This window comes from Schistocerca americana, chromosome 3, assembly GCF_021461395.2.
Source record: "Schistocerca americana isolate TAMUIC-IGC-003095 chromosome 3, iqSchAmer2.1, whole genome shotgun sequence".
Lineage (NCBI taxonomy): Eukaryota > Metazoa > Arthropoda > Insecta > Orthoptera > Acrididae > Schistocerca > Schistocerca americana.
The window spans coordinates 660662594-660687073 of record NC_060121.1 but is presented as its reverse complement, the minus strand read 5'-3'; the positions used below and the strand labels follow the sequence as shown (position 1 = coordinate 660687073).

Sequence of the window (24480 nt, the reverse complement as noted above, 5' to 3'; positions counted from 1 at the left end):
ATACAACCTGTGGCAATAAACTGAAAATCCAAAATCAACAATGTTATCAGTTTATTTCTCTATTGAGTACTATTGTTATAGCGTGAACACTAGCCTCTCAAATAAAAATGAACAGGTGTATACCGTGAAATATACAAAGAAACAATGAGTCAATTACTGAATAGTATTATTTCTGATTTTCATTCAGTCGTGGGAACAAAACAAAGAAATGCAATAGTGAAAGCCATATTTACATTGTAATTGCTGACTCGCTATTTGGGGGAAATATAGTACCCAAAACGATTATGTAGCATAACTTACAGCTACCGTGATTATAGTTAGATGCATTTAATTTGAGGCGACGTTATCATTGTATCAATAAGTTTTCAAAAGTCGCGATGTTGACTTCACATTAGCTACTCTATTCGAAAGCTCTGAGAGTAATCATGTAAGTTTAATTTGGCCATATTGACGCCATATTGTAATTTTTATTGCACCATCATTCATAACTTAAACAATAATTCAATGTTCATAAATTTGTTATTTTTGGTAGGAAATTGATTCTTTTCACCATTTGCTTTCATTTGAAAACAGATTTGCAATTCAAATAGGTGTTAAAATGACTCGGCTGTTGTCGCTGTTGTCTGATGACATTGCAATCAAATGATAGTCGCGCTACCGCTATCAACTTTAGCATTAAGTACGGGGGAAATCGCAAAAGTAAGGTCTCTTATTTTTTTATAAGTGCAGAACTCTGTTTGTGTGGCAGTTGGTCACACTGTTATGAACAGTGCTTTACGCGCTGTGTGTAGACGTGCGCACGCCGCGCTGCGGCTCTCAGTCTTGCCAGCCGTTGACAATGGAGCTCCTGTTGGATGTTACCGCCAAGTGCGAACTGCGTGCAGTTATTCGGTTTTTGAACGCAAAAGGCACTGCGCCGATTGAAATCAATCGCCAATTGACGGAAGTGTATGGTGACTCGTGCATGGATGTCAAAAATGTTCGTAAGTGGTGTAGAGAGTTTGCAGCTGGTGGGACTGAAATTCACGACGAACAAAGTAGCGGTAGACCGTCAATTTCTGAGGAGACAGTGTTGAAGGTTGAGCAAAGCATGTGTGAAGATCGGCGGATCACCCTGGATGATCTCTGCACGTTGGTTCCTGAAGTTTCCCGAAGCACCGCTCACAGAATTTTAACGGAAACATTGAACTATCGGAGGGTGAGCCCAAGATGGGCGCCGCGCGTGCTGTCTGAGGATCACATGGGGCAACGAGTTCATGCTTCCCGCGCATTTCTTCACCGCCTTGCAGCCGAACAGGACAAATTTCTGGGTTCAACTATTCCCTAGTTTAAAAGCACATTTGGCCGGAAACCGATTCAGCTCCGACGACGAGGTGAAAGAAGAGGTTCATAAATTTCTGACATGGGCATACAAAAACTGACACAGCATCTACAAAAATGCATCGACAGAAATGGTGGTTATGTCGAAAAATAGCTAAATGTTCAAGCTGTAAACTGATGTAAACCATTGTAGAAATAAACAGATCTAAGTACTTGTAAAAAAATGGGAGATCTTACTTTTGGGATTACCCTCGCAATTTATCTTACTCATGCATATAAAAGAGCGAAGAATACAGCCAAAAAATGTTCTAATACCTCCATTGCGACTTAAAGATGCTAGCGAATACTGAAAGTTTCAAAAGTAATGAAGGAAATGAATTTCCGTCAGTCACAAGCTTGTACCAGTATATTTGTACACACAGGTCGCCACATGATGCTTCTTTCATGTGCTTCTCTCTCTCTCTCTCTCTCTCTCTCTCTCTCTCGTGCGAGCGCGCGCGCGCGCGCGCGCGTGTGTGTGTGTGTGTGTGTGTGTGTGTCCATACTCAAGAGTGACGGAGACAGGGCAAATATCTGAAGAAGATTAGTAAAAGTTGGTTACTGTGAAAAATTTTGATCATTTACGGAAGAACTGTGGAAGCAATAGATGGTGAACACCAATATTAATGGGAAAAAATTACACTGGTTTCATATTATTATTAGCTGATTTGAGTACATATATTTCTTGTTTCTAATGGTTTTATATAACACTCTAATATTAGCAAATGCTACTGGTACATACTATCAGGGCAACACGTTTTAAACAGAGCAAACGTTATCAATCAGTAAATATTGTATTTTGTAAAATTTCATTACTTTGTATTGAGGAGCAGCCTGAGTGCATATAGTGGGTGTAGGCAGTTATGTTACTCAGATGCCGGTGTTTTCAGTGATCCAGGATCGCAGGGCTGGGACGCTGGTGTACACATCAGGAGTTCCACTCCGAGAGCAGCTCGTTCGCGAGAAGATACCGTACTGCGTGGAGCCCACCACCAGGGCTCCGCCGCTGTCCCCGTTGCAAGCGCCCTTGTGTTCTCCTCCGGTGCACAGCTCGTTATACGTGATGTCACCCCACGTCTCGTCACACGTGGCCCTGTCAATGAGCACTGTGGTGACGGCGTGCAGTAGTACCGGCGGCGACCCTGCGTACTGCAGGTCCCCCCAGCCGCTGATGTTTACCGACGTGCCAACGTCGGGTTCCGTCGTCCCAAGAGTGATCGCCTGAGGAGGTCGTAATCGTCAACAGAACTGTTATGGTGTGAGTGGCTCAAATGGCTCTGAGCACTATGGGACTTAACATCTGAGGTCATCAGTCCTCTAGACTTAGAACTACTTAAACCTAACTAACCTAAGGACATCACACACATCCATTCCCAAGGCAGGATTCGAAGCTGCGACCGTAGCGGCAGCGCGGTTCCGGACTGAAGGGCCTAGAACCGCTTGGCCACAGCGGACGGCTGATAAGTTAAATCTAAAGGTCCTTCAATGTTGATGTTTAGGGAGTCCCCACTGGGTTTTAGCTGCTAAATTGGAAAGGCTCCCTTCAACAACACACACTGGTGTCCTTCCTTTGTGAAATGTACTTATTGTCTTCTAAACAGAACCGTGTGGTGTAAACGAATGTGAAGTCTGCTTATAGAATAACATATGGAGAAAATTTCTCAGCGTGCCAGTAGTACCACTTTAGGGTAGCCCGCTTTCTGGCGTTTTCTTCAACGGGTAGATTGTGCTCGACTATGAATACACTAAGAGATAACAGGATGCGCAATTTTCAAAGGCCTGACTAATACACATCTAACATTGCAAAAACACCTTTATTAAACCAATAACATATTCTAGACGCAAGGTTGTTTAGAAGTGCCAAAACATGGAAGACATAGGTTAACCAGAACATATTCTAGTCGCTGGTTTGCTTAGAAATGCCAACACATGGAAATCATAAGTTAACGAATCCGGTGAATATAGTTCGTGTTCCTACAGTTCTCCTTAAAATAAGTTTCCCCATTGCAAGGAAATATTTTCGGCAGATGTAGTATTCTTATTAAAACGATTTTGTCATCTTTTGAAGTACAGGTCACTTTTCATAACTTTTTAATCAATTAGGCCATCAGATTTTAGAAGAGTAGGTTAATATTTTTTACTATAAAAATCTTCTTTACGTTGTGTTCGACATTTCTGACCAATCGTATAAAAGACATCCTTTGACAGAACTGTCATCTGGCAGACCTGAACATATTACACTGTAAGTCTATAGCATTTTGTCTGAATAAAAGGACACAGCATCATAATACTGTAATCGTACTTAAAAGTTAAATAATTACTTTAACAGTTTAAATTGATATAAATTTTGTGTCTGTAATTGCAACATACTTCATTTATATTTGAAACTGTGAAAGTAAGTGGGTCTATTAACACAGGCCTAAGATAAACGCGAGAAAATTAGTTATACAAGTCAGTGTCAGTAACAGTTACTTATCCCACATAATTATCAAACTCTTAGAATGTGGCACACTCTGTTTCCCATGCTATGAAATATGATCAGGGAAGGATACTCTACGTCCAAGTGCCTCCAGTCGATGAACGCTACGTCATCTAGCATTCAAGCGCAAATGAACTGGGGCTCAATGATTAGCGTTATTATGTGTCAGACAGCGTGTGTATAATTGCCGACAAACATAGCGTCTATGTATTAAAATTCTTAGCCTCAATACTAGATCAGTGTCATTGTTTATATCACATACAAATTTGCTGTGTAGAGTATCAGAACAGAGACAAGCTTATTATACATGCCAAAAAATTTCTTTTATTAAACTATATAAACTAAGTATCCTGTAAAAGCAGTATATCATACAACTTGAAATATCGTGCATATAAATCCACCAGTCACCTCTTTGCTTATACAAACTATGTTCTTAAAACACTTCCGTAATCTACTACGTTACACAACAAGCAATTAATATAAAGGATTCTCCCAGCCACAACTCTATAAGTCCATTTTGAAAATGAAGAAACCGCACAACAGTTGCTGAATCAACAATTTTTTATTGAATACAATACCAGTTTTCCTTTTATTGAATGCACAACCAGTTTTGGAACACTTAAAGTTCCACAATCTGGTGTAAATGATAAGTCATCGGATGAAAGAAAGAAGGTTATTAATGTTTTAAATTTTCCGCCATCTGGAGTAAATGGTAATTCATTTGACGAAGGAAGAGAGGTTATTAATATTTCAATTTTGGTCCTCGGTTTTTACTATTAAAAATTTGGCGACTAAGTTTACAGGCAGCAACAGGGTCTGATAATGGGTTCCCCTCTAGCTTGAGTTTTAGCGAATATTTTCATTTCACATTTCGTGTATGGTTTTTTTTAAGTATGCGGCGGAGATAATTAAGGTGGTATGCTGGAAGCGTTATGTTGACGATGTTTTTGTTCTATATGGAGTTATGAAGGAAAAATGTGACAGTTTATATAGTAAAGTTAATATATTGCATACAAAGATTTCTTTTTCTGTTCAACATCAGATCAATGCGAATTTGCCATACTTGGACACTAAGGATCATTTTAAATGGCGGAAGGTACAGTTCGACATTTATACAACAGAGTCTCCTACTTATTTAGTTCTGAACATCAGATATAAAACTGTTGCTTTCAGGTATCTCTTAAATAGGTTAAATAATGCTACCTTCACATCAGAAGAATATGAAAGGGATTTTAGTATAATCATGTATATTGTCACACATCACTGATATGTAAGGTCTATAGTTGAGAAACTATCGAAGGATAGGGAAGCATGCGAGGGAATCAATATGAACCCAGTGGAGAAGAAGTAAAGGCACAATATTTGTAAGATTCTGTATCATTGATACGTTTTAGAGAGGACTGGAGAGATACTTTTGTCAGATGACATAGTTCAAGCCTTTTCATATCAAAAATTTTGAGCAGTAGATCAAGGAACAGTAAAGTTTTCAAAAAGGATCCGTTATGCTATCCTGGGGTATACTGTTAAGTGTGATACAAGTCGAATGTGTTACAGCAGATATATTGATAAGGAAGAAAGAGATTTAAAGAACACAAAGCTCGACCAATTGCAGGTCAGAACTGACAATCGATTTGATTGACAATCAGCGAGGATACTGATAACTTAGAAGTGCTAAACACTGCAGAGAAAGGTCAGAATGTCCTGAAAGAAACTGTAATCTTAAGAAGTATCCGTTCCCATCCTCTTATTACAATTAATGAATGCACTGACCTGTATTACAAGAATATTGTAGTTAATGTCAAAAAGAACCCCGTAGCTAACATAGAGGTTTTAGAGGATGAATTAGAAAGGTATTTCAATGCAAATATCAAAAGCCAGAACAGTCTGTTGATTTACTTGCACTGAGGGGAAAAGTGCCGTATCTTAAAGTACGTGAGGGAGTAGATATGGAGGGCGTGTAAAAAGGATATGCAGGATTGCTTAACCAGCCTGGACTGCTACCAGCATCGCCTCTGGTACAATTCCCACTGGAAACGAATCACCAGTATACAAAAAACCATATTGTGTCCCCCCCCTCCCCCCTCCCCAGAGAAGTTGGTAGACTAACAGCTTCGGGATGGAATCATAGAAGGAAGTCAGTCCCCGTAGTAATCATGCAAAGAAGTCCTCAGACAGGAAAATGCTTATAGGTTCTGCTGCAATAACAGATTTCTTAGTCACTGATGCACACCACTCCTAACGTTACGGAGACATTAGACAATCTTGGCAATAGCGTTACTTCACCACCATACATTTATGCAGGGGCTATCACCAATGAGAACTTGCACTAGAGGATCGGTGTTTTCAGTCCCATTTAGACACTTCCAGTATCTTCGGAAGGCTTTCGGGCTGAAAAACACACCATCGACTTTCCATCTCTTATTAGACAGAGATCTACGAGGACTGAAACCAAAGCCATGCCTAGTGTACTAGGTGCGACAATAAAGTAATGAGACTGATGGGATAAAAATGTTGCTCACCGTTTTAGTCAAGTTTAGTGTTGTCTCCTTCGAGTTAGTTCCCTTCTGATTGCACACACTTTTTCCAGTACTTCTGCCATTTCTGGAACTCATATGCTGTAATATCCTCCAAGACCCTCGTCACAGCTTTTTGGACATCTTGTATTGATTGAAAATGGTGTCCCTTGACCGCCGTTTTGACTCTTGGAAATAGAAAAAAGTCGCACAGAGCGATAAGGGGGCTGTGGTAGTACTGAAATTTGTTTTGAGGTTAAAAATTGCTGTACTGATAGAGCAGTATGGGATGGCGCATTATCGTGATGTAGAATCCAATTATCAGCAATATTGACACGGACACGAAGAACTCTTTTATGAAGTCATTCTAAAATTTCTTTGTAGTAATATTGGTTAACTGTTAACTGTTTGTCCAGGAGACATCCACTCTTTACGAACAATTCCCTTGGAATCAAAGAAGCATACAAGCATGCATTTCACTTTTGACTTTGACATGCGAGCTTTTTTTGGTCTGGGTGATCCCTTTGAGCACCGTTGCGAACTTTAGCGTTTTGTCTCTGGATCGTACTGAGAAAACCAACTTTCATCACCAGTGATAACACGGCACAACACTTCTGGATTGATTTCCGTTTGTTCTATCAGATCGGCTGCCACATGTTACAGTGTTTCTCGCTGTTGAGGTGTGTGATTTTGGGGACCATTTCTGCACAAATCTTTCTCATACCAAGATCTTCAGATATTATTAGACGAACCGTTTCTCGATTGACGTTCAGTTCTTCTGCAATCATTTTCACCGATAATCTTCGATCAGATCGTACGAGTTCACTCACCCTGGCCAAGTTGACATCCGTTCCTAAGGTTGATGGTCGGCCACTATGGTTTTCATCTTCAACATTCGTTCTGCCTTCACTAAACATTTTATGCCAACGAAAAACTTGAGCTCTTACATAATCTCCTCTCCAAAAGCCTTCTGATGCTTACCGTAAGTTGTCGTCGCTTTTTCACCCAATTTAACGCAAAAAGGAAATGACATACCGTTGCGTAATATTATGCGGTTCCATTTACGTGATGAGAGACATAAACACATGTTAACTTATTACAGTACAACTCACGACTGAGCAGTTGCATTGATGTGCTGCTTGGACACTAGAAGCAGCTTATAGACCAAGGTCAAAGATATTGTGCCTATGCAAGCTTGTAGGACTGCCACATCTTGCAAAGAAAATCAGTCTCATTGCTTTATTGTCGCTCCTCGTATGTAGACGAGGGACTAGTACATTCCAAGGACACCTGGGAGCACATTGTGCGTCTGTGGGAAGTATTTGAACGGTTGAGTGCAGCACAGCTGACACTTAGCATAAACAAGTGACACTTTATATTGCAGGAGGTTCTTTATCTTGGCCACATCACTAGCCAGGTCGCTGCGCATACTGACCCCTGGCGTGTGGAAGCATTAAAAGATATCGAACGCCTAGCACAGTGAAAGAAGTACAATCGTATCTTGGAAGTGCGAATTTCTATACAAAACACATACCAAAAGTGGTAGTGACGGCAAGACCATTTACACATTTGTCGAAAAGGAATAAAACTTAAGAGAACTCTGAATTATCAAGAATCATTTCAACAGTTCTGTTCTCATTTTTCTAGACTATCAAAAACACTTCTTGTCCTCTGATTCGAACAACAATGCCCTCGGCTGTGTCCTGAGCCAAGAGGCGGATGGGAAGGAACGCCTCATAACCTGTGCTTCCAGGCAATTGAATAAATCAGGGGAAAAAACTATTCAACTAGAGAAAAGGAAATGCGGGCGCTCCTTTTTGTTATCAAGTAGTACCGATGCTATGTCCGCCTGCTTAGCTCGGTGGTAGCGTGCTTGCCTCCCATGCACTGTGCCCAGGTTCGATTCCCAGCCGGGTTGGAGGTTTTCTCCACTCGGGGACTGGGTGTTGTGTTGTTCTCACCATTATTTCATCCTCATCATCGGCCGCAAGTCGCCCAATGTGGGGCCGCCTGAAATAAGACTAGCACTTGACGCCCGAACTTGAGGGGGGCCTACCGGCCAACAATGCCATACGATCATTTCATTTGATTATCTTTGCTATCTCTATAGGAGGCTTTTTATGGTCATAACAGATCACGCAGCACCAAAATGGCTTCTAGGATTTGAAGATCCTAGCAGCAGGCTAACCCGCTAGCCCTTAATGCTTAGTGAAATCAATTTTAGGGTAGTATATCGTCCAGGGTAATCTCATGGTAACGCTGACGGATTAAGATGCAAAGTATGCAGCATAGAATCCTTCAGAATATGGACAGAAGAGTGGACAAAACTCAGGCGACCAAAGCTGATGGTCAGTGATAAACAAAACACACGCATTTTAGCTATGATGTCGGAGTGCCGCCGCCGTATAGTTGAGCCAGCTGGTTTATGGAATCAAGTGTCGAAGCAAGCCCATTATTCCATCTTAGTAGGGCACAGCGGGCGACGAGTCATGGACCACTGCATTGTGGAAAATTACTGGTGGCCACAGAGGAAACAATATGGTGAGAGCAATGTAAAGAACTCTATCCCTTGCATTCAGAGAGCTGAACTAAGTCGTCACTGAATATAGGCAAAGACTGCCTCAGGCAGAGAAAAAACCTTTCCAATCAACTGGTCTCGATGTCCTTGGCCCTTCTGCATAAACACCAGTAGGAATCCGATATGTGCTAACCCTAAACGATCATTTATCGCCTTACTTGGCCATAATCGCCATTCCAAACCAACAAGCAGACACAATGGCCCACGCTTTCATTAACAATTGGCTACTGAAAATCGGCACACAAGAACAAATAACAACAGACCAAGAGACACGAACTATATGTCTGAATTGTTTAATCTGCTATATCGACAATCGTGTATTAAAAAGTTACGAAATAGCGCCCTTCACCCGCAAACGAACTGTAGAACAGAGATAGTGCATAGGACATTGAGCAGAATGCTGAGTTACTTTGTGAACAGTAGCAATGACAACTAGGACCCCATTTCACAATATTTCATAAGTGCATATAATTAAAAAATCCCTGAAAAATCGGGTATTTCATCCTACGACACTATTTTCGGTACAAAAATGCCTTCACCTATTGAAATATGTAAAATAATTCCAGAGAAGTTTGGAAAAAGGCTAAAAGGAATATGATGTCAGGTGTAAAAAGGACACAAAGGCTCTAGGAATACAGGAGAACACGCACAATAAAAAAGTGGAATTTCCCCAGAAACCCATCCTTTCCAAAAGGGAAAATAATTAAGTTCATTCCACGGTACCAATGACCATATAGGTAGCCGAAAAGGCATCACCAGTTAATATTAAAATAAAATTCCCCACTCGAACCATGGTTCTCCATATGTTCAAGGTGAACAGGAAGCACTGCCTCAATTGATAGCTCTTTCCAAAGGAAGAAGGGTGTTTGGTGAAGAAAGCAGAAGAACGAAAAGTTTGAATAATCCAGTGCCACAGCGTGTACCTGATATTGTTCCAACACATCCATACACCTTAAGACCACGAGGTTGCCTCATGAACTAAATATTTGTAATTACTTATCAGCTATGTATTATTATTATATTTACGTTGTGTTATTCCTCCCCTTTTTCTGTCCATCTCCTCCTACCCCTCGTTTTTAATCATCTGTTCATTACCCTTCTACCCCTTCCATCTGCCTTCTTCCCTGTCTATCTGTCCACCTCTTGCCCCATTTCCCTGTTCATCTCATCCTCCCTCCTCTCATTATCCATTTCCTCCTCCATCTCTCTCCTCAACTTTGCTCTCTGCACATGCAGCCCCTGCAAGATACACTGATATTACTGTCAACGCTCCTGCTCTCTTCTCTATCTGTCCATCTCCTGCTCCCTAATCTCTCTGTCCATTTCATCCTTCTCCCTTTCTCTGTACACCTCAGCCTCCCCTCTCCATCTCCTCACCCTCTTTCTATTCACCCCAGCCCATCTGCACATGTAGCCTCTGCAAGACATGCTGATACTTCCTGCACAACATGCCTGTCTTGTCAGTCAGCCTACATTTCAGTGGTTGAACGATCCATTAGTTCAGGAGAAGATACCGGACATATGCATCATACACAAACATACATCCCATTTCTTATATAAGGATTAAAGTGGATGCATGTCTTTGTGTTTGCAAGTATGTTAAGCATCTCCTAAACCATGGATCGACTTCAACCAAATTTGATGCAGATACTATTTGTTGTCTGCAAATCAGAATTGTGGAGGTAAGGACCTCCTAGTGCTGACACTAGGCTTCCCTGCACTACAAGTTGTGCAGTTAGTATTACTGTACATTAGTGGGGATACACATACAGATGGGATTACCTGAGCAGGGAAGAGGAGACATGCATAGTGAGAGGAGGAGGATGAGATGGTCTGGGAAATGGGAAGGAAGAAATGGTCAGAGAGACAGGAGAGGGAGATGGAGAGACAGAGTGAGTATGGTTGAGGTGATAGACAGATAGAGATGAAAGGATGAGGTGAAGAGGGACAGTTAGAGGAGGAGATGCATGAACAAAAAGGGGGAATTAGCAGCTGGGGAGAGTAAGGAGGAGGATGGGATGCTCAGGAAAAGGGGGAGGAGGAGATGTACAGAGAGAGGGGGAGGAGGAGATGGACAAGGAGAAAGAGGAAGGTAGGGACAGACAGAGGGGAGAGGAGGAGGAGATACCTAGAGGCAGATGGAAGATGGAGACAGGTATAGGGCGCGTGCTAAGGAAAGGGGAGAGGAGATGAACAGAGTGGTGGAGGAGAATATGAAAAAAAGAGTGGGAGGAGGATATGGACAGTGAGACGAGGAGAAAAGTAGATGGCAGCACATGGAAGAGGAGACGGTCAGACATAGGGAGAGGAGGAGATGGACACAGAGAAGGGGGCAGAGATGGATGGAGTTAGAGGGGAGTAGGTGATGAACAGAGAGAGTTAAGGAGATGATACAAAGAGGGGGAATAGGAGATGGAAAGAGATAAGGGGGAGGAGAAGGTGAACAGAATGATGGAGGAAGAAGGAGATTGGATGAGAGAGAGAGGAGGAAGAGATGGAATGTGAGCAATATATGTTTCATACCTGCATATGTGGGCAAAGCTCTAGGTAAAAGGCTAGTAACACAGTAACATTAAGGGCATAGGTGCACTTTTAATGTAATTTTATTCATAGTGCATCAAGTCTAGCTAGAGGTTCTAGTGACCATGCCTGATAAACTTTATTACTGTCAAGGTGTGCCAGGGACACTTAACTTAATTCTATCGTGCAAACAACTGTGTTACTCAAGTGACGTGTGCTACTGTACCTTAGTGAACAACATCCAAAAATGTTACATTGACACAGAGACCACGTTTAAGGACCAAAGCTTTTATGAACACGTATACAACCTATATTACTGGTATATACTATTTGTTGTCTGCAAATCAGAATTGTGGAGGTAAGGACCTCCTAGTGCTGACACTAGGCTTCCCTGCACTACAAGTTGTGCAGTTAGTATTACTGTACATTAGTGGGGATACACATACAAATGGGATTACCTGAGCAGGGAAGAGGAGACATGCATAGTGAGAGGAGGAGGATGAGATGGTCTGAGAAATGGGAAGGAAGAAATGGTCAGAGAGACAGGAGAGGGAAAATGTACTGCAGGTTGTGATGTTTTCATGAGAATATAAGGAAGGATTTTTTAAATTTACAGTTATCTTTAATTAAGTTGTTGCTTGCATATGCATCTTATTCTCTTATTTCCACATTTTACGTTCTGGAATGTTTTCCATAGTGACACAATTCCGGTAACAAACTGCAGAAACGTTATTCTATGTCTTCTTTGTATGTGTGTAAGGCACGATGCAAGAATATCTAACATATATTTAATGATATGTTGTGGCCTTGTTAGTGGAATTAACAACACCTACAAGATGTTGTTAAAGCAGACGGTGACTTCATTAAAACAAGCGTATGTGATTAGCTACGTTGCTCTATGAAAGTGGCAGTGAAGCAGAGCTCGATAATTTCGGAAAGTTTAGTCCCGTTTTGACAGGTCTTGGAGCCAGGACTTATACGGACCGAGATATATATATGGAACAAGGAAGAGAAGAGCTTATCTGAACAGAGTTGATTTGGGGGGTTGTGGAAATTGGAATCAGTCTGATGCATCGTTAAGCAAAAAGCAAACAATTAAAAAAGACCAAAAGTGGTAATTTAGGATCTCTATTGTCAGAGGATGAAAACCAATTAGTAGAAGGAAGCTGAAAAGCATGAACAATGGTGTAGCTTTATTGAACAGTGTTTGACTTCTATCACGTCATCGCGTCAGTCCTCCCCATTCACGAGGCCCTCCGTGTACTCTTTCCACCTATCCCCTCCCTTTTGTGCATTTAACAATGTTACAACCCTTGCTTTTGATTTCACTTTTCTATATGCTGAGTCAGTGCTTCCAAAGTCATTTCTTTTTTTATTTCTTCATGTTTGTCATATAGCCATTTCGCCTCAGCTTACCTGCACTTCCTATTTATTTCGTCTTAAGTGACTCGTATTTCTGTATTCATGAATTTCCCTGAACATTTTTCTCGTTCCTTCTTTTGTCAATCAATTAAAGAATTTCTTCCGTTACCTATGGTTTACTCACAGTTTGCTTCGTTGGACCTACTGTTTTCTCTCCAACGTCTGTGATTCTCCTTTATAGTGATGTTTATCTTTTCAACTGAACTGCCAGTATCGTAGATATCTATAACCTCAGACAAATTGAAGCGTATCTCTTCATGCACTCCCGTAACCAATTTGTTTGCGACTTTATTCTTCCTGACTAGTCTCTTAACCTACAGCCTGCTCTTTACTACGACTAAATCGTAATCTGAGTCTATTTCTCCTCCAGTTGGAATCTCTGCCTTACCCCGTGTCGTCAAATGGAATCTTCCTGTATCTCCCGACCTTTCCCACGTGTACCTCCTTCTCTTGTGATTCTTGAACAGAGTATTCGCTATTAATAACTGATATTTATTGCAAAACTCACTTAGGCTTACTCGTCTCTCGTTCCTAATACCAAGCCCGTATTCTCCAGTAACCGTTTCTCCTACTCCTTCCCCCATAACCTCATTCCAATCCCTCATGACCATTACATTTTCATCTCAGTTACCTACTGAATTACCAGTTCAATATTCTCATATAGTTCTCTTTCCCTTTGTCCTCTGTTTGCGACGTCGGCATGTATGACACCCTATTGTTGCCGGTGTTGGCTCACTGTCGATTCTGATGACAACAGCCTCGTCAATAAACTGTGCACAGTAACTCACTGTCTGCCCTACCTTCCTATTTATAACGAATCGTACTCCGTTTATTCCATTTTCTGCTGCCGATTGCATTATCCTATACTCGCCTATCCATAAATCCCTGTCTTCTTTCCATTTCACTTCACTGACACACAGAATATGCCTTATCATTTTCTTTTTCGGATTTTCTTATTTCCCCTACTGCATTGAAGCTTCTGATGTACCAAGTCCCCACTCATAGAACGTTATCATTTCTTCGGTTATTCGATCTTTTTGTCACGGGCACCTCCAACTTGGCAATCCCCTCTCAGAGATTCGAATAGGAGACTACTTCGGAATCATTTTCCAATGGAGAGGTCATCATGATTCTTTTTCAATTATGGGCCACATGTCCCATGGATACACGTTATCTGTCTTTAATGCTGTGGTTTCCATTGCGTTCTGCATCCTGTTGCCGTTCATCATTACAGATTATTCCACGTTTTAGGGGCAGTTACCAGTCCCAAGCACGAGAGAGTGACCTGAACGTCTGTCCACTCATTCGTCCTCTATAATACGGCCGTTGGGAGAATGAGGGTGACTTCTTATCCTGGAAGTTTTCGGCCGCCATTGCCGACGATTTTTACTCAAAGTTTAAGCAATGGTGGGGTTCGAACACAGGACCGACGACGTTTCCATTACGAGTCAAAGACTCTATCCCTCCTATGGCATCTAATCTGTCCTCTTGATTCACATTCCATAACTAGCTAAATATCTTACAGCTTTCTACTTCAGGTTTCAGCCAGCTCTTGGTCACAAGAACAATCTGAATATTAGTAATTTTCTGGTGAGCAATAAATTCAGGAATTTCGTTACGAATACTTCGGCAATTTACTAATAAAATTATGACGGTCTAAGTGTTTCTACTTTGAATACGGTTGGATTTCGGCTTCTGCTTATCGTACAGAGAGTGTTTATCAGAGTACCTCAAACTACCGTCCAGCATAAGGAACCCTTGTGTGCACTCCACATGTACTCTGCACGCCAGGTAGCTGCTTCTGTTGCGTAATGCACTCCTGAGCTATCAAGGGAAATCCTACATTTCCCACGTGATAAAGCACGTCCAGAAATCTGCAGCCAAACTATCACAGAACCGTAGAAGCCTTTCCTGATATCCTTCACTCAGCTACAGACCAAAGGACCCCTATCCACTCTGAGAAGTATACTGCAAATTGAGATCTCTGCTTGCATCCTACGCAGGTCACCAGTAGCCTTCACAACTCCAGCCAGCTTTCTGTATAAACTGAGGATAGTCTCAGAACCCAAGCGACTCGCATAGTTGCTGCCGACGTAAGCCACAATTTACAGACGACTGTATACTCCATGCTCGATAGCCGCAGGCCTCCTTCACGTCTTGTATGAGTCCCCGGTAGACATACCAAGAGCACATTAGTTTCTTTTCTGGCTCCGAATGTTATTTCCCTAAGGGGATCCATAACGCTCCTGAAGTTGCAGCTCCCAGTAAGTAGCAAAACCCTGTCCCCCTGTGCCTGCTTGGGACGTACTGAAGGAAAGCCCAACTGTTCACTTACAGATGAAAAGGCGGGGGCACACGGCCAGTCTTCACACTGGCCCTCTGCCTCAAGTGACGTGAATGCCCTACCACCTCGCACTCACCCTGCTGTGGGGCAGATCCATCGTGTTGTGCACACTGCGAGATGTCTCGGCAGCAGTGCCCATGGACGAAACAATCAATACCTGAGATACACCATGCGACGCGCCAGATTCTCAGCCACCACTATTCCCCGAGGAGTATCCGTGCCCGTAGGCAGCAGCCTGAAGACGGCTGACCATAGCCAAAGGCGCTTACAGCATGAGTTTCTTAGAAGTAGATACCTTAGGGGTTGCGAAGCAACTCAAATCGCTTGATACGGGCAAGTCTTCAGGTCCAGATTGTATGCCGATTAGGTTCCTTTCAGATTACGCTGATACAATAGCTCCCTACTTAGCAATCATATACAACCGCTCGCTCACCGATAGATCTGTACCTACTCATTGGAAAATTGCGCAGGTCGCACCAGTGTTTAAGAAGGGTAGTAGGAGTAATCAATCGTACTACAGACCTATATCATTGACGTCGGTTTGCAGTAGGGTATTGGAGCATATACTGTATTCAAACATTATGAATCACCTCGAAGGGAACGATCTATTGATACGTAATCAGCATGGTTTCAGAAAACATCGTTCTTGTGCAACGCAGCTAGCTCTTTATTCGCACGAAGTAATGGCCGTGATCGACAGGGGATCTCAAGTTGATTCCGTATTTCTAGATTTCCGGAAAGCTTTCCGGAAAGCTTCCTCACAAGCGACTTCTAATCAGGCTGCGGGCCTATGGGGTATCGTCTCAGTTGTGCGACTGGATTCGTGATTTCCTGTCAGGAAGGTCGCAGTTCGTAGTAATAGACGGCAAATCATCGAGTAAAACTGAAGTAATATTAAGTGTTCCCCAGGGAAGCGTCCTGGGACCTCAGCTGCTCCTGATCTATATAAGTGACCTGAGTGGCAATCTGAGCAGTTCTCTTAGGTTGTTCGTAGATGATGCTGTAATTTACCGTCTAGTAAGGTCATCCGAAGACCAGTATCAGTTGCGAAGCGATTTAGAAAAGATTGCTGTATGGTGTGGCAGGTGGCAGTTGACGCTAAATAACGAAAAGTGTGAGGTGATCCACGTGAGTTCCAAAACAAATCCGTTGGAATTCGATTACTCGATAAATAGTACAATTCTCAAGGCTGTCAATTCAACTAAGTACCTGGGTGTTAAAATTACGAACGACTTCAGTTGGAAAGACCAAATGGATATTATTGTGGGGAAGGCGAGCCAAAGGTTGCGTTTCATTGGCAGGACACTTAGAAGATGCAACAAGTCCACTAAAGAGACAGCTTACACTACACTCGTACGTCCTCTGTTAGAATACTGCTGCGCGATGTGGGATCCCTACCAGGTGGGATTGACGGAGGACATCGAAAGGGTGCAAAAAGGGCAGCTCGTTTTGTATTATCACGTAATAGGGGAGAGAGTGTGGCAGATATGATACGCGAATTGGGATGGATGTCATTAAAGCAAAGACGTTTTTCGTCGCGGCGAGATATATTTACGAAATTTCAGTCACCAACTTTCTCTTCCGAATGCGAGAATATTTTGTTGAGCCCAACTTACATAGGTAGGAATGATCATCAAAATAAAATAAGAGAAATCAGAGCTCGAACAGAAAGGTTTAGGTGTTCGTTTTTCCCGCGCGCTGTTCGGGCGTGGAATGGTAGAGAGATAGTATGATTGTGGTGCCAAGCACTTAAATGTGAATTGCCGAGTAGTAATGTAGATTTAGATGTTCAATGACTGCGACCAGCTCCTCCTGCGTCCGCACACAGCGTCCACACTTCCTATTCATCTTAGCAAGACTAACTGAAGAAGTAAACTATAAAAGCACACACAGAAACCTGGATATGCAAGTTGCTAGGTTTCTGACGTGTCACGAATGGAGGTTGACGCCTTTATGAACTGTGTAGCTGACTGTTCAGAGGAAATGACAATTGTGCTACAGACTGCCTCACTCTACACTTTAGAGTTACAAATATGAAAGGGTGCACATCTTAAGCAGAAAAAAAAGACGCACAGAATTTAAGAAATAAATGCTGCTAACAAAACACAGAAAAAGCTATATACGTAGTTTGCAAGAGCTAAATACGTAACTCGCCACAGTAATATCAGAAATTGAGTCCGCCTTGATACAAAACACCTTGTTATTCGTTTATTTCATTATTGTCCCAAACTAGTTTCGGCGACAAATATCACTATCGTCAGTGGTTTTTCTTAAATCTAAAACATGCAGAAAATGGTATGGTTGTACATACACAGTAAAACATTATTACATTTTTACAAATCGTCTTTTGAAATATAGTTTTTTATTGATACTTTCTTACTACCTTATTTATTGTATGTTACAGCATGTTTTAAGCAATTATTGGCACTGTTTGTGAAATATTTTCTGCGCTCTTTTTTTCTGTTGCCGTCTTTTTACTCAGCGCACATCATGTCATCTGCAACCATGTGACCTGCTGTTAGTAAACAAATACTAAAAGGTGAACTTCGTGTGTCAGCAGTATATACTTGGGGTTGTGGTAGTGCTGTGGAAACTAGTTATTTTGGTGTGTACTGAGCTGTTGCCTAGCTATTCGTGTACTCACGTTGAGGCGTAGCGCCCTGTACCGAGGCGGTTAATTGAGAGATGTGTCTCAGAGCTGGATAGTGACAGATGGTGACGCGAGACTGGACCAGCACGTAGTATATGTATCAGCCGATAGAGGACAGTATTGGATAGGGGACTGTGATTTAGTTTCGATTGTGCCCACTAGAGTGCACTAAAGTAATAGAATGTTTTTCATAAACTGTTCTAGTATTTTCATAAAGTGTTATTATGTCTTTTTGTGTATTTAAAATGTTATAAATGTGTTTTAGCAGTACGAATGATTCGTGAGTGTGGTTTAAGGTTAATATGATGTGGACAGAGCGGATTTTTGTAGAATAAATTTGTAAAGTAAGTTTATGGTAAAGGCAAAGTTAATTCAGGTATAAATAACAATAGTAAATAACTTTATGCATAAACAAAACTTCAGCATATTAGATAATTACGTCGGTAAAAAGTGCAGTCGTTAGATTTAATATTTTGCGATTGGTTATTGATGGAAAGCGCGGACTGACGCGGGAGAATGTTGTTTTGCTATTGGTTGTTGAGTAAACTGACCAATGGTAAAGCAATATTCTTCGTGCGCCTTTCTCTGCTGTTAGAGAAGACTTAGAGTATTCTAGAGAGGAGTCGGAGCCTAGCCATGAAACAGTTCTGACGTGTGTAGTAGTAGTTACGATGGAAAGGATAAGTTGCCGGATCTAGCAGTGTTTAATACATCAAAAGTGTTGTAAAGTGACGGCATAATTATTCCAATGGGTGTGTAGAAATTTCGGAATTTTTAAGTGAATTTTGTGACGAGAAAAGATAAATTCCGCGTGGCGTATTGAGCAGGTCGGTGGCTAAAAACTGTGACTGCATTAGGTACCGACAGACTTAATACTTGTCGACCATTCTCAATCAAAAACCATCCGTGTATTTGTAGCTATTTCGTTTTCGGGAAATGCAACACCATACACTTGCTAACGTGGGTGAAAAGGATTGTGAGTGACTGTGTTAAGACTAGCACGGGCTTGGCAATGATAATTGTTCACCTAAGTTTCAGAATATGTTAATTAAGGACAAAATTCCCAACCTTTCATTTCGTGTGAAAACTTTCTCCCGAAATCTAGATCAGTGACTTTAATTGCAGCCTGGTTCATGTTGAAGTACAGTAGGTTTCGCTCGGCTTCCCTCCTGATGATATGCTGAGACAGTGTTCACAGGTAGGTGCAGGTTCGTCGTAAAGGGATGGAAGGAACCGCGCAGCCGCAACGTTCGTTGGATGGTATGTGGATGACATAATCTGTCTTGTAGATGAAACACATAGCAGGATAGAAGAGCTCCACAATAACATCAACACAGTACACCCACAGATCCACTTCACAATGGACATAGAAAACAACAATAAACTAAATTTCTTGGATCTTACAATCACAAGAAACAACCACCAACATGAATTCTCCATCTACAGAAAACCCACATCCACAAGCACTGTTATCCACAGCTCATCCAACCACCCATCAGTGCATAAATATGCCAGTTTCACACACATGCTCCACAGGATAAACAGAAAACCTTTTAAACCAGAAAACTACACACAGGAACTAAACATAATCAAACAAATTGCTGTTGAAAACGACTACAAAACAGACATCATAAACAAACTCAACAACAAGGTAAAACGGAAACATGCAGCACACACAGACAACGCAGCAGACCACACCACTTCAGAAAAAAGAGAGAGATGGTACACACTAACATACAATAACAAAATATCACATAGAATAGGAAACATCTTAAAAAAGCAAGGGATCCCAATAACATTCAGAACAAACAATACAGTTCAGAATAGACTAAGACCAATCAAAAAAACCTCAGACAAATTCAGCAACGCTGGAATATATCAACTCACTTACAACTCTTGTCAGGCCCACTACATAGGATAAACAAGCTTAAATTTCCGTCCGAGGTACACAGAGCACATGAGAGCTCTAAGAAGTGACAGCACACATTCAACTTTTACAGAATATCTAATGAACAAAAACCATAACCCCACCAATATCGAAAACAACCTACGCATTCTGAGAAACAACAACAGTCTATACCGTCAACTAACAATAGAAGAAAATTACTACATATAAAAGGCTATAGTCGAAGGGAAAAATGTAATAAATGAAAACATAACACTCTGCAACAACACACTCTTTACCGCTCTGAGAGAACTGACGAAGGACACAGAACAGAAAGCACACACACGCAAAAGAACCACTTCCCCATCACACATAGAGACATAAATAATGAACAGAAGTCTTCGTAATTCGCGCTACAGATTTTCATAGCCTTTCTCGCCACATGCGATACGCCTCTCGCGACGCACGCGAACAGCAAGATGGCGTAATATTATGGATCAGAAACAAAATGCAAAAATTTTGTTTTGCTATGTAAAGAGCAGCCACATACCATCCAACGAACGTGAGTACACGAATAGCTAGGCAACAGCTCAATACACACCAAAATAACTGGTTTCCACAACACTACCACAACCCCAAGTATATACTGATGACATACAAAGTTCACCTTTTAGTATTTGCTTATTAACAGCCGCTCACATGGTTGCAGATGACATAATGTTCGCTAAGTAAAAAGACGGCAACAGAACACAGAAAATATGTCACAAACAGCGCCAATAATTGTTTAAAATATGCTGTAACATACAATAAATAAGGTAGTATGAAAGTATCAATATAAAACTATATTTCAAAAGACGATTTGTAAAAATGTAATAATGTTTTACTGTGTTTGTACAACTATACCATTTTCTGCATGTTTTAGATTAAAAAAACCACTGATGTTGGTGATATTTGTCACCGAAATTAGTTTCGGATAATAAAAAAATAAACGAATAACAAGGTGTTTTGCATCAAGGCGGACTCAATTTCTGATATTACTGTTTCTCTACGCAAACACGGACCAAATGGAAGAGTTCCAAGATGATATTAACGTAACTCTCCACTCTGCAAGTGTGTAGCAGGCGACATTTGGAGACTTAGGTTATACATTGTTGAGTCAAATTCTTCTAACAGTATGATATTTCGTTTTCATTTATTTCGCCTTTCCTGCCTATAATATTATCTTCAAGTTCATTTTCCTTCTATACATTCCACCTTCCAACCTTACTTTCTATGCTTACTAATTTGTTCTCATCTGAGCTCGTCATATTCATAGAAGTGCTTTTATTTTTTATTGTGAATGTTTTAAGTTTCTCTAGAGGTTTCATATTTTTCTCATGGTTATACATGCTTCTGCAGCTTCCATTTATCATCTAACGATTCCTGCTTTGCCTAGTTGAAATTTTACATTTTCTCATTCCTTTAATTAAACTGAATACCTCCTATACTAACCAGCGATTACTAGTAGTTCTTGACATTTTGCGTATTTGCTCCATCGATACCTTATATCAACTTTCGAAGGTAGCCATTCGTCTTCCATTTATTTTCTTTCCCCTGCTTCTGTCAATTGCTGCGTTACACTCCGTTTATAACTTTGCAAGAACTTTTTCTTTAATTTATCTGGGTTCCTTCTGCTTAAGTTACAAGCTTTTTGCAATTCATTCACTTTACAACTAGAAAATTACGATCAGAGTGCACTTCCGTCCTGGAGAAGTTTTGAAATTTAAAATCTGGTTTCTAAATCTTGCTGTCACAATATGTAATGTATATGAAACTTCCCGATGACTTCAGGTGTCTTCCTTGTATAGTCACCTTCTTTCGTGATTTTTAATCCATGTATGAGCAATGATTAAATTTTTCTCGGTGCTAAATTCCACCAGGTGATTTTCCCTCGTTCCTTTCCGTAAAGTCATATTCTTCTGCTATTTTTGCTTCTCTTCTTTTTCCTAATGTGTAAGACCAGTATCCCATCACAGTTAAAATTTCGTCTCTCTTAACAGTCTGAATAATTTTCTTTATTTGATCAGACATTCTTTCAAATCTGGGTTTCTTAATTCTGCCTACTGCAAAACACAATATATTTCTTTTTTCTATTCATCCAAATGTATATCGACACTTTCATGTCACCTGACAGCAGACGACACATACCTGTCTAGCAATGTTTGGATGAATATAAAAAAATATATTATGTTTCACAAAAGATGGAGTTTAAAATCAGAAATTTTATTTTTAAACACGAAAAAAAGCATCATGAGGAACTTACAACCCTGGTAACATCATTATATGTTCATTCAATTTGTCAGCCATCTGCAGATCTAGTAGGCTTATGAACGCTTACTACTGTCGTATGGGTGTTCGCTTCGTGTCTATGTTGGCTACAAAAATGTATTCACTATGCAGTTCATAGTAGCTTATCCACATTATTATCTTCTTATTTGTTTCCACGGTAGACCAGTTCCTGCATTTCTCATTTTGATTTTATGGTGATAATCCTGAAGTAACTTGAACAGAAGTTCTGTTATTGTGGTACTGCTGTTCACTACTCCCACTTTGTCTAACTTCAGCCTATTCATTTTTATTTACACTGTAATCTACTTACCCGATGAAAGGACCTCACTCCACACACTGCCCTGAAGGGAGCCAATTTTTTCTGTTCTGATGAGAACATCCTCCTGAATAGCTTCCAATCGGAAATCCGAACGGGGGAATATTTTATCCCAGACGGTGCTATCATGAACCAGGCACACAGTAAAGAGAAATAATGGCCTTCCTTCCAGCCGTTTTCAAAACCAGTATAGCTAGGTCATGTCAGCCAATGGTACAAGGACAGATCAGTCGTAGAAAATATTTTTCTGCAGCGATTAAAAACGCTGTTGCTACTTTTTAAGAACCATTTGCTTGCCTGACATGTCCACAGATATGACCTGTTGCGGTTGCAGCTACATTACGGTTATCTACAGAATATAGTTGTCACACTCAAACCACCCCACCTCGGCTAGGTTAATAGCAAGTGTGTGTGGGGGGCAGGGGTGGAGGAGGACGCATGAAAAATATGGTAACGGCGCTAAAAAGTCTTTCACCTCCGATGTATTATTAGTGGAACACTTTCGCAAGGGCAAATTTTTGTAAGAGTAAGAGAAAGAGGTTCTGTATTTTGCTAGTTACATGACTGACGTCTCTGGATCGAAGAGACATAGGTTGCACAGAAGTGTGGGTGCAGAGTGTAGGCCTGCCGGTGTGGCCGAGCGGTTCTAGGCGTTTCAGTCTGGAACCACGCGACTGCTACGGTCGCAGTTTCGAATCCTGCCTCGGGCATGGATGTGTGTGATGTCCTTATGTTAGTTAGGCTAAAGTAGTTCTAAGTTCTAGGGGACTGATGACCTCAGATGTTAAGTCCCACAGTGCTCGGAGCCATCTGAACCATTTTTTTTTTGTTTTTTTTTTTTTTTTTGAGCAGAGTGTAGAAGTGCAGAAGAAAAGAAGTTTGTCAGATTGTTGATCAGAATGGCAAAAAAAGAAAAGATCTGCTTTATCAAATAAATTAACACTGTAAACGTAACACTGCTGAAACTACATTAATAGTTCTAGTAAGGTGCAGAATGTTAGCTTCATATCCATTTTAAATAGGTAAGTGTTCCACGTGGGTGAATTTTACCTGAACATTGTCACCAAACGTGAAGGATCCGTCGATGGCTAGCACTCCGATATCGTAATCTCCTGTTGACCAACTGAATCTGTCGTGTACGATCACAGTAGTGACGTCGTAAACGGTGCCTCCCGACTCACGTAAGGAAGTGCCCGCCCTCAGTACGTAATACTGCGCACTATGGTCGCCACAGTGTGCCGCAGTCAGCACCCACTCGGAGCTGATTATGGAGCCGCCACAGTAATGCTCGTTCCTGTACTCCAGCGAGATCTGCCACGGGAACTGCGAGATGTCCACCGGGCCGCCGCCCACGATGCGGCCCTGGTGGGGAGTCCTGAACCTGCGAGCCCTCGCTGGGGGCGCAGCGCTGCAGGCAGCGGCCACCACGAGCAACAATAACACTGCTGGCTTCAGCATCTCTTCGACTGGCGGCTTCTGCACAATCTGTGCCACGAATCGTCTTTATATCAGCGTCGCTTATCATGTCTTAAAAACTCTCCAAAAACACTAACGGTCTGCGCACTTGTTACATAAATATCGCTTATCAGGAGACTCTCATAATAAGACCCATCAGTTTCATCATCTCAGTTTTCACAGAATGAATGTGGGAACAGTCGAAATTGCACCTGGAGTAGGTAGGGTACACTCAATCGAGAGTCGCTTATAATGTCTCAAAAGTCTCCAAAAACACTGTCTGCGCATTTGTTAGATAAGTATCGCTTATCAGGAGACTTTCATAATTAGACCTATCAGTTTCGTCATCTCAGTTTTCACAAAACGAATATGGGAACATTCGAAATTGCTGTTGGAGTAGCTGGGGTACTCTCAATTCAGAGTCTCCAGTAGATGTACTCTAAAGGAGAGAGACAAGCAAGGTAGATTAGGAACACGTATAGGTAGTGAGGTCTTTAGAGATGCACGTGCTCTGATTAAGTAATGATAGATATAAAAATAGCCCACGTCCTCTTTAAAGAAACCATCGTAGCATTCATCTTAATCGTTTTAGTGAAATCACGGAACACGTAAATCAGAAAAAATTAAATCA

At 41.3% G+C, this 24480-nt stretch overlaps 1 protein-coding gene across 1 annotated transcript; it reads right to left on the bottom strand.

The window, feature by feature from the left end:
- Positions 1-1982: 1982 nt before the first annotated feature.
- On the bottom strand, positions 1983-23855 carry LOC124607312 (trypsin-1-like). Its single transcript, XM_047139610.1, has 2 exons — positions 23445-23855; positions 1983-2580 (listed from the first exon to the last, which is right to left on the bottom strand). Exons 1-2 carry the CDS (start codon positions 23850-23852, stop codon positions 2230-2232), a joined length of 759 nt encoding a protein of 252 aa, XP_046995566.1. The 5' UTR covers positions 23853-23855; the 3' UTR covers positions 1983-2229.
- Positions 23856-24480: the final 625 nt, after the last annotated feature.

Bases quoted from the DNA above. Each gene is read 5' to 3' on its own strand.
- LOC124607312 (XM_047139610.1), bottom strand. From the start codon at position 23,852: ATGCTGAAGCCAGCAGTGTTATTGTTGCTCGTGGTGGCCGCTGCCTGC. The intron at 2,581-23,444 runs GTAAAATTCACC...CGACCTCCTCAG, and splicing joins CGTTTGGTGACAATGTTCAG to GCGATCACTCTTGGGACGAC.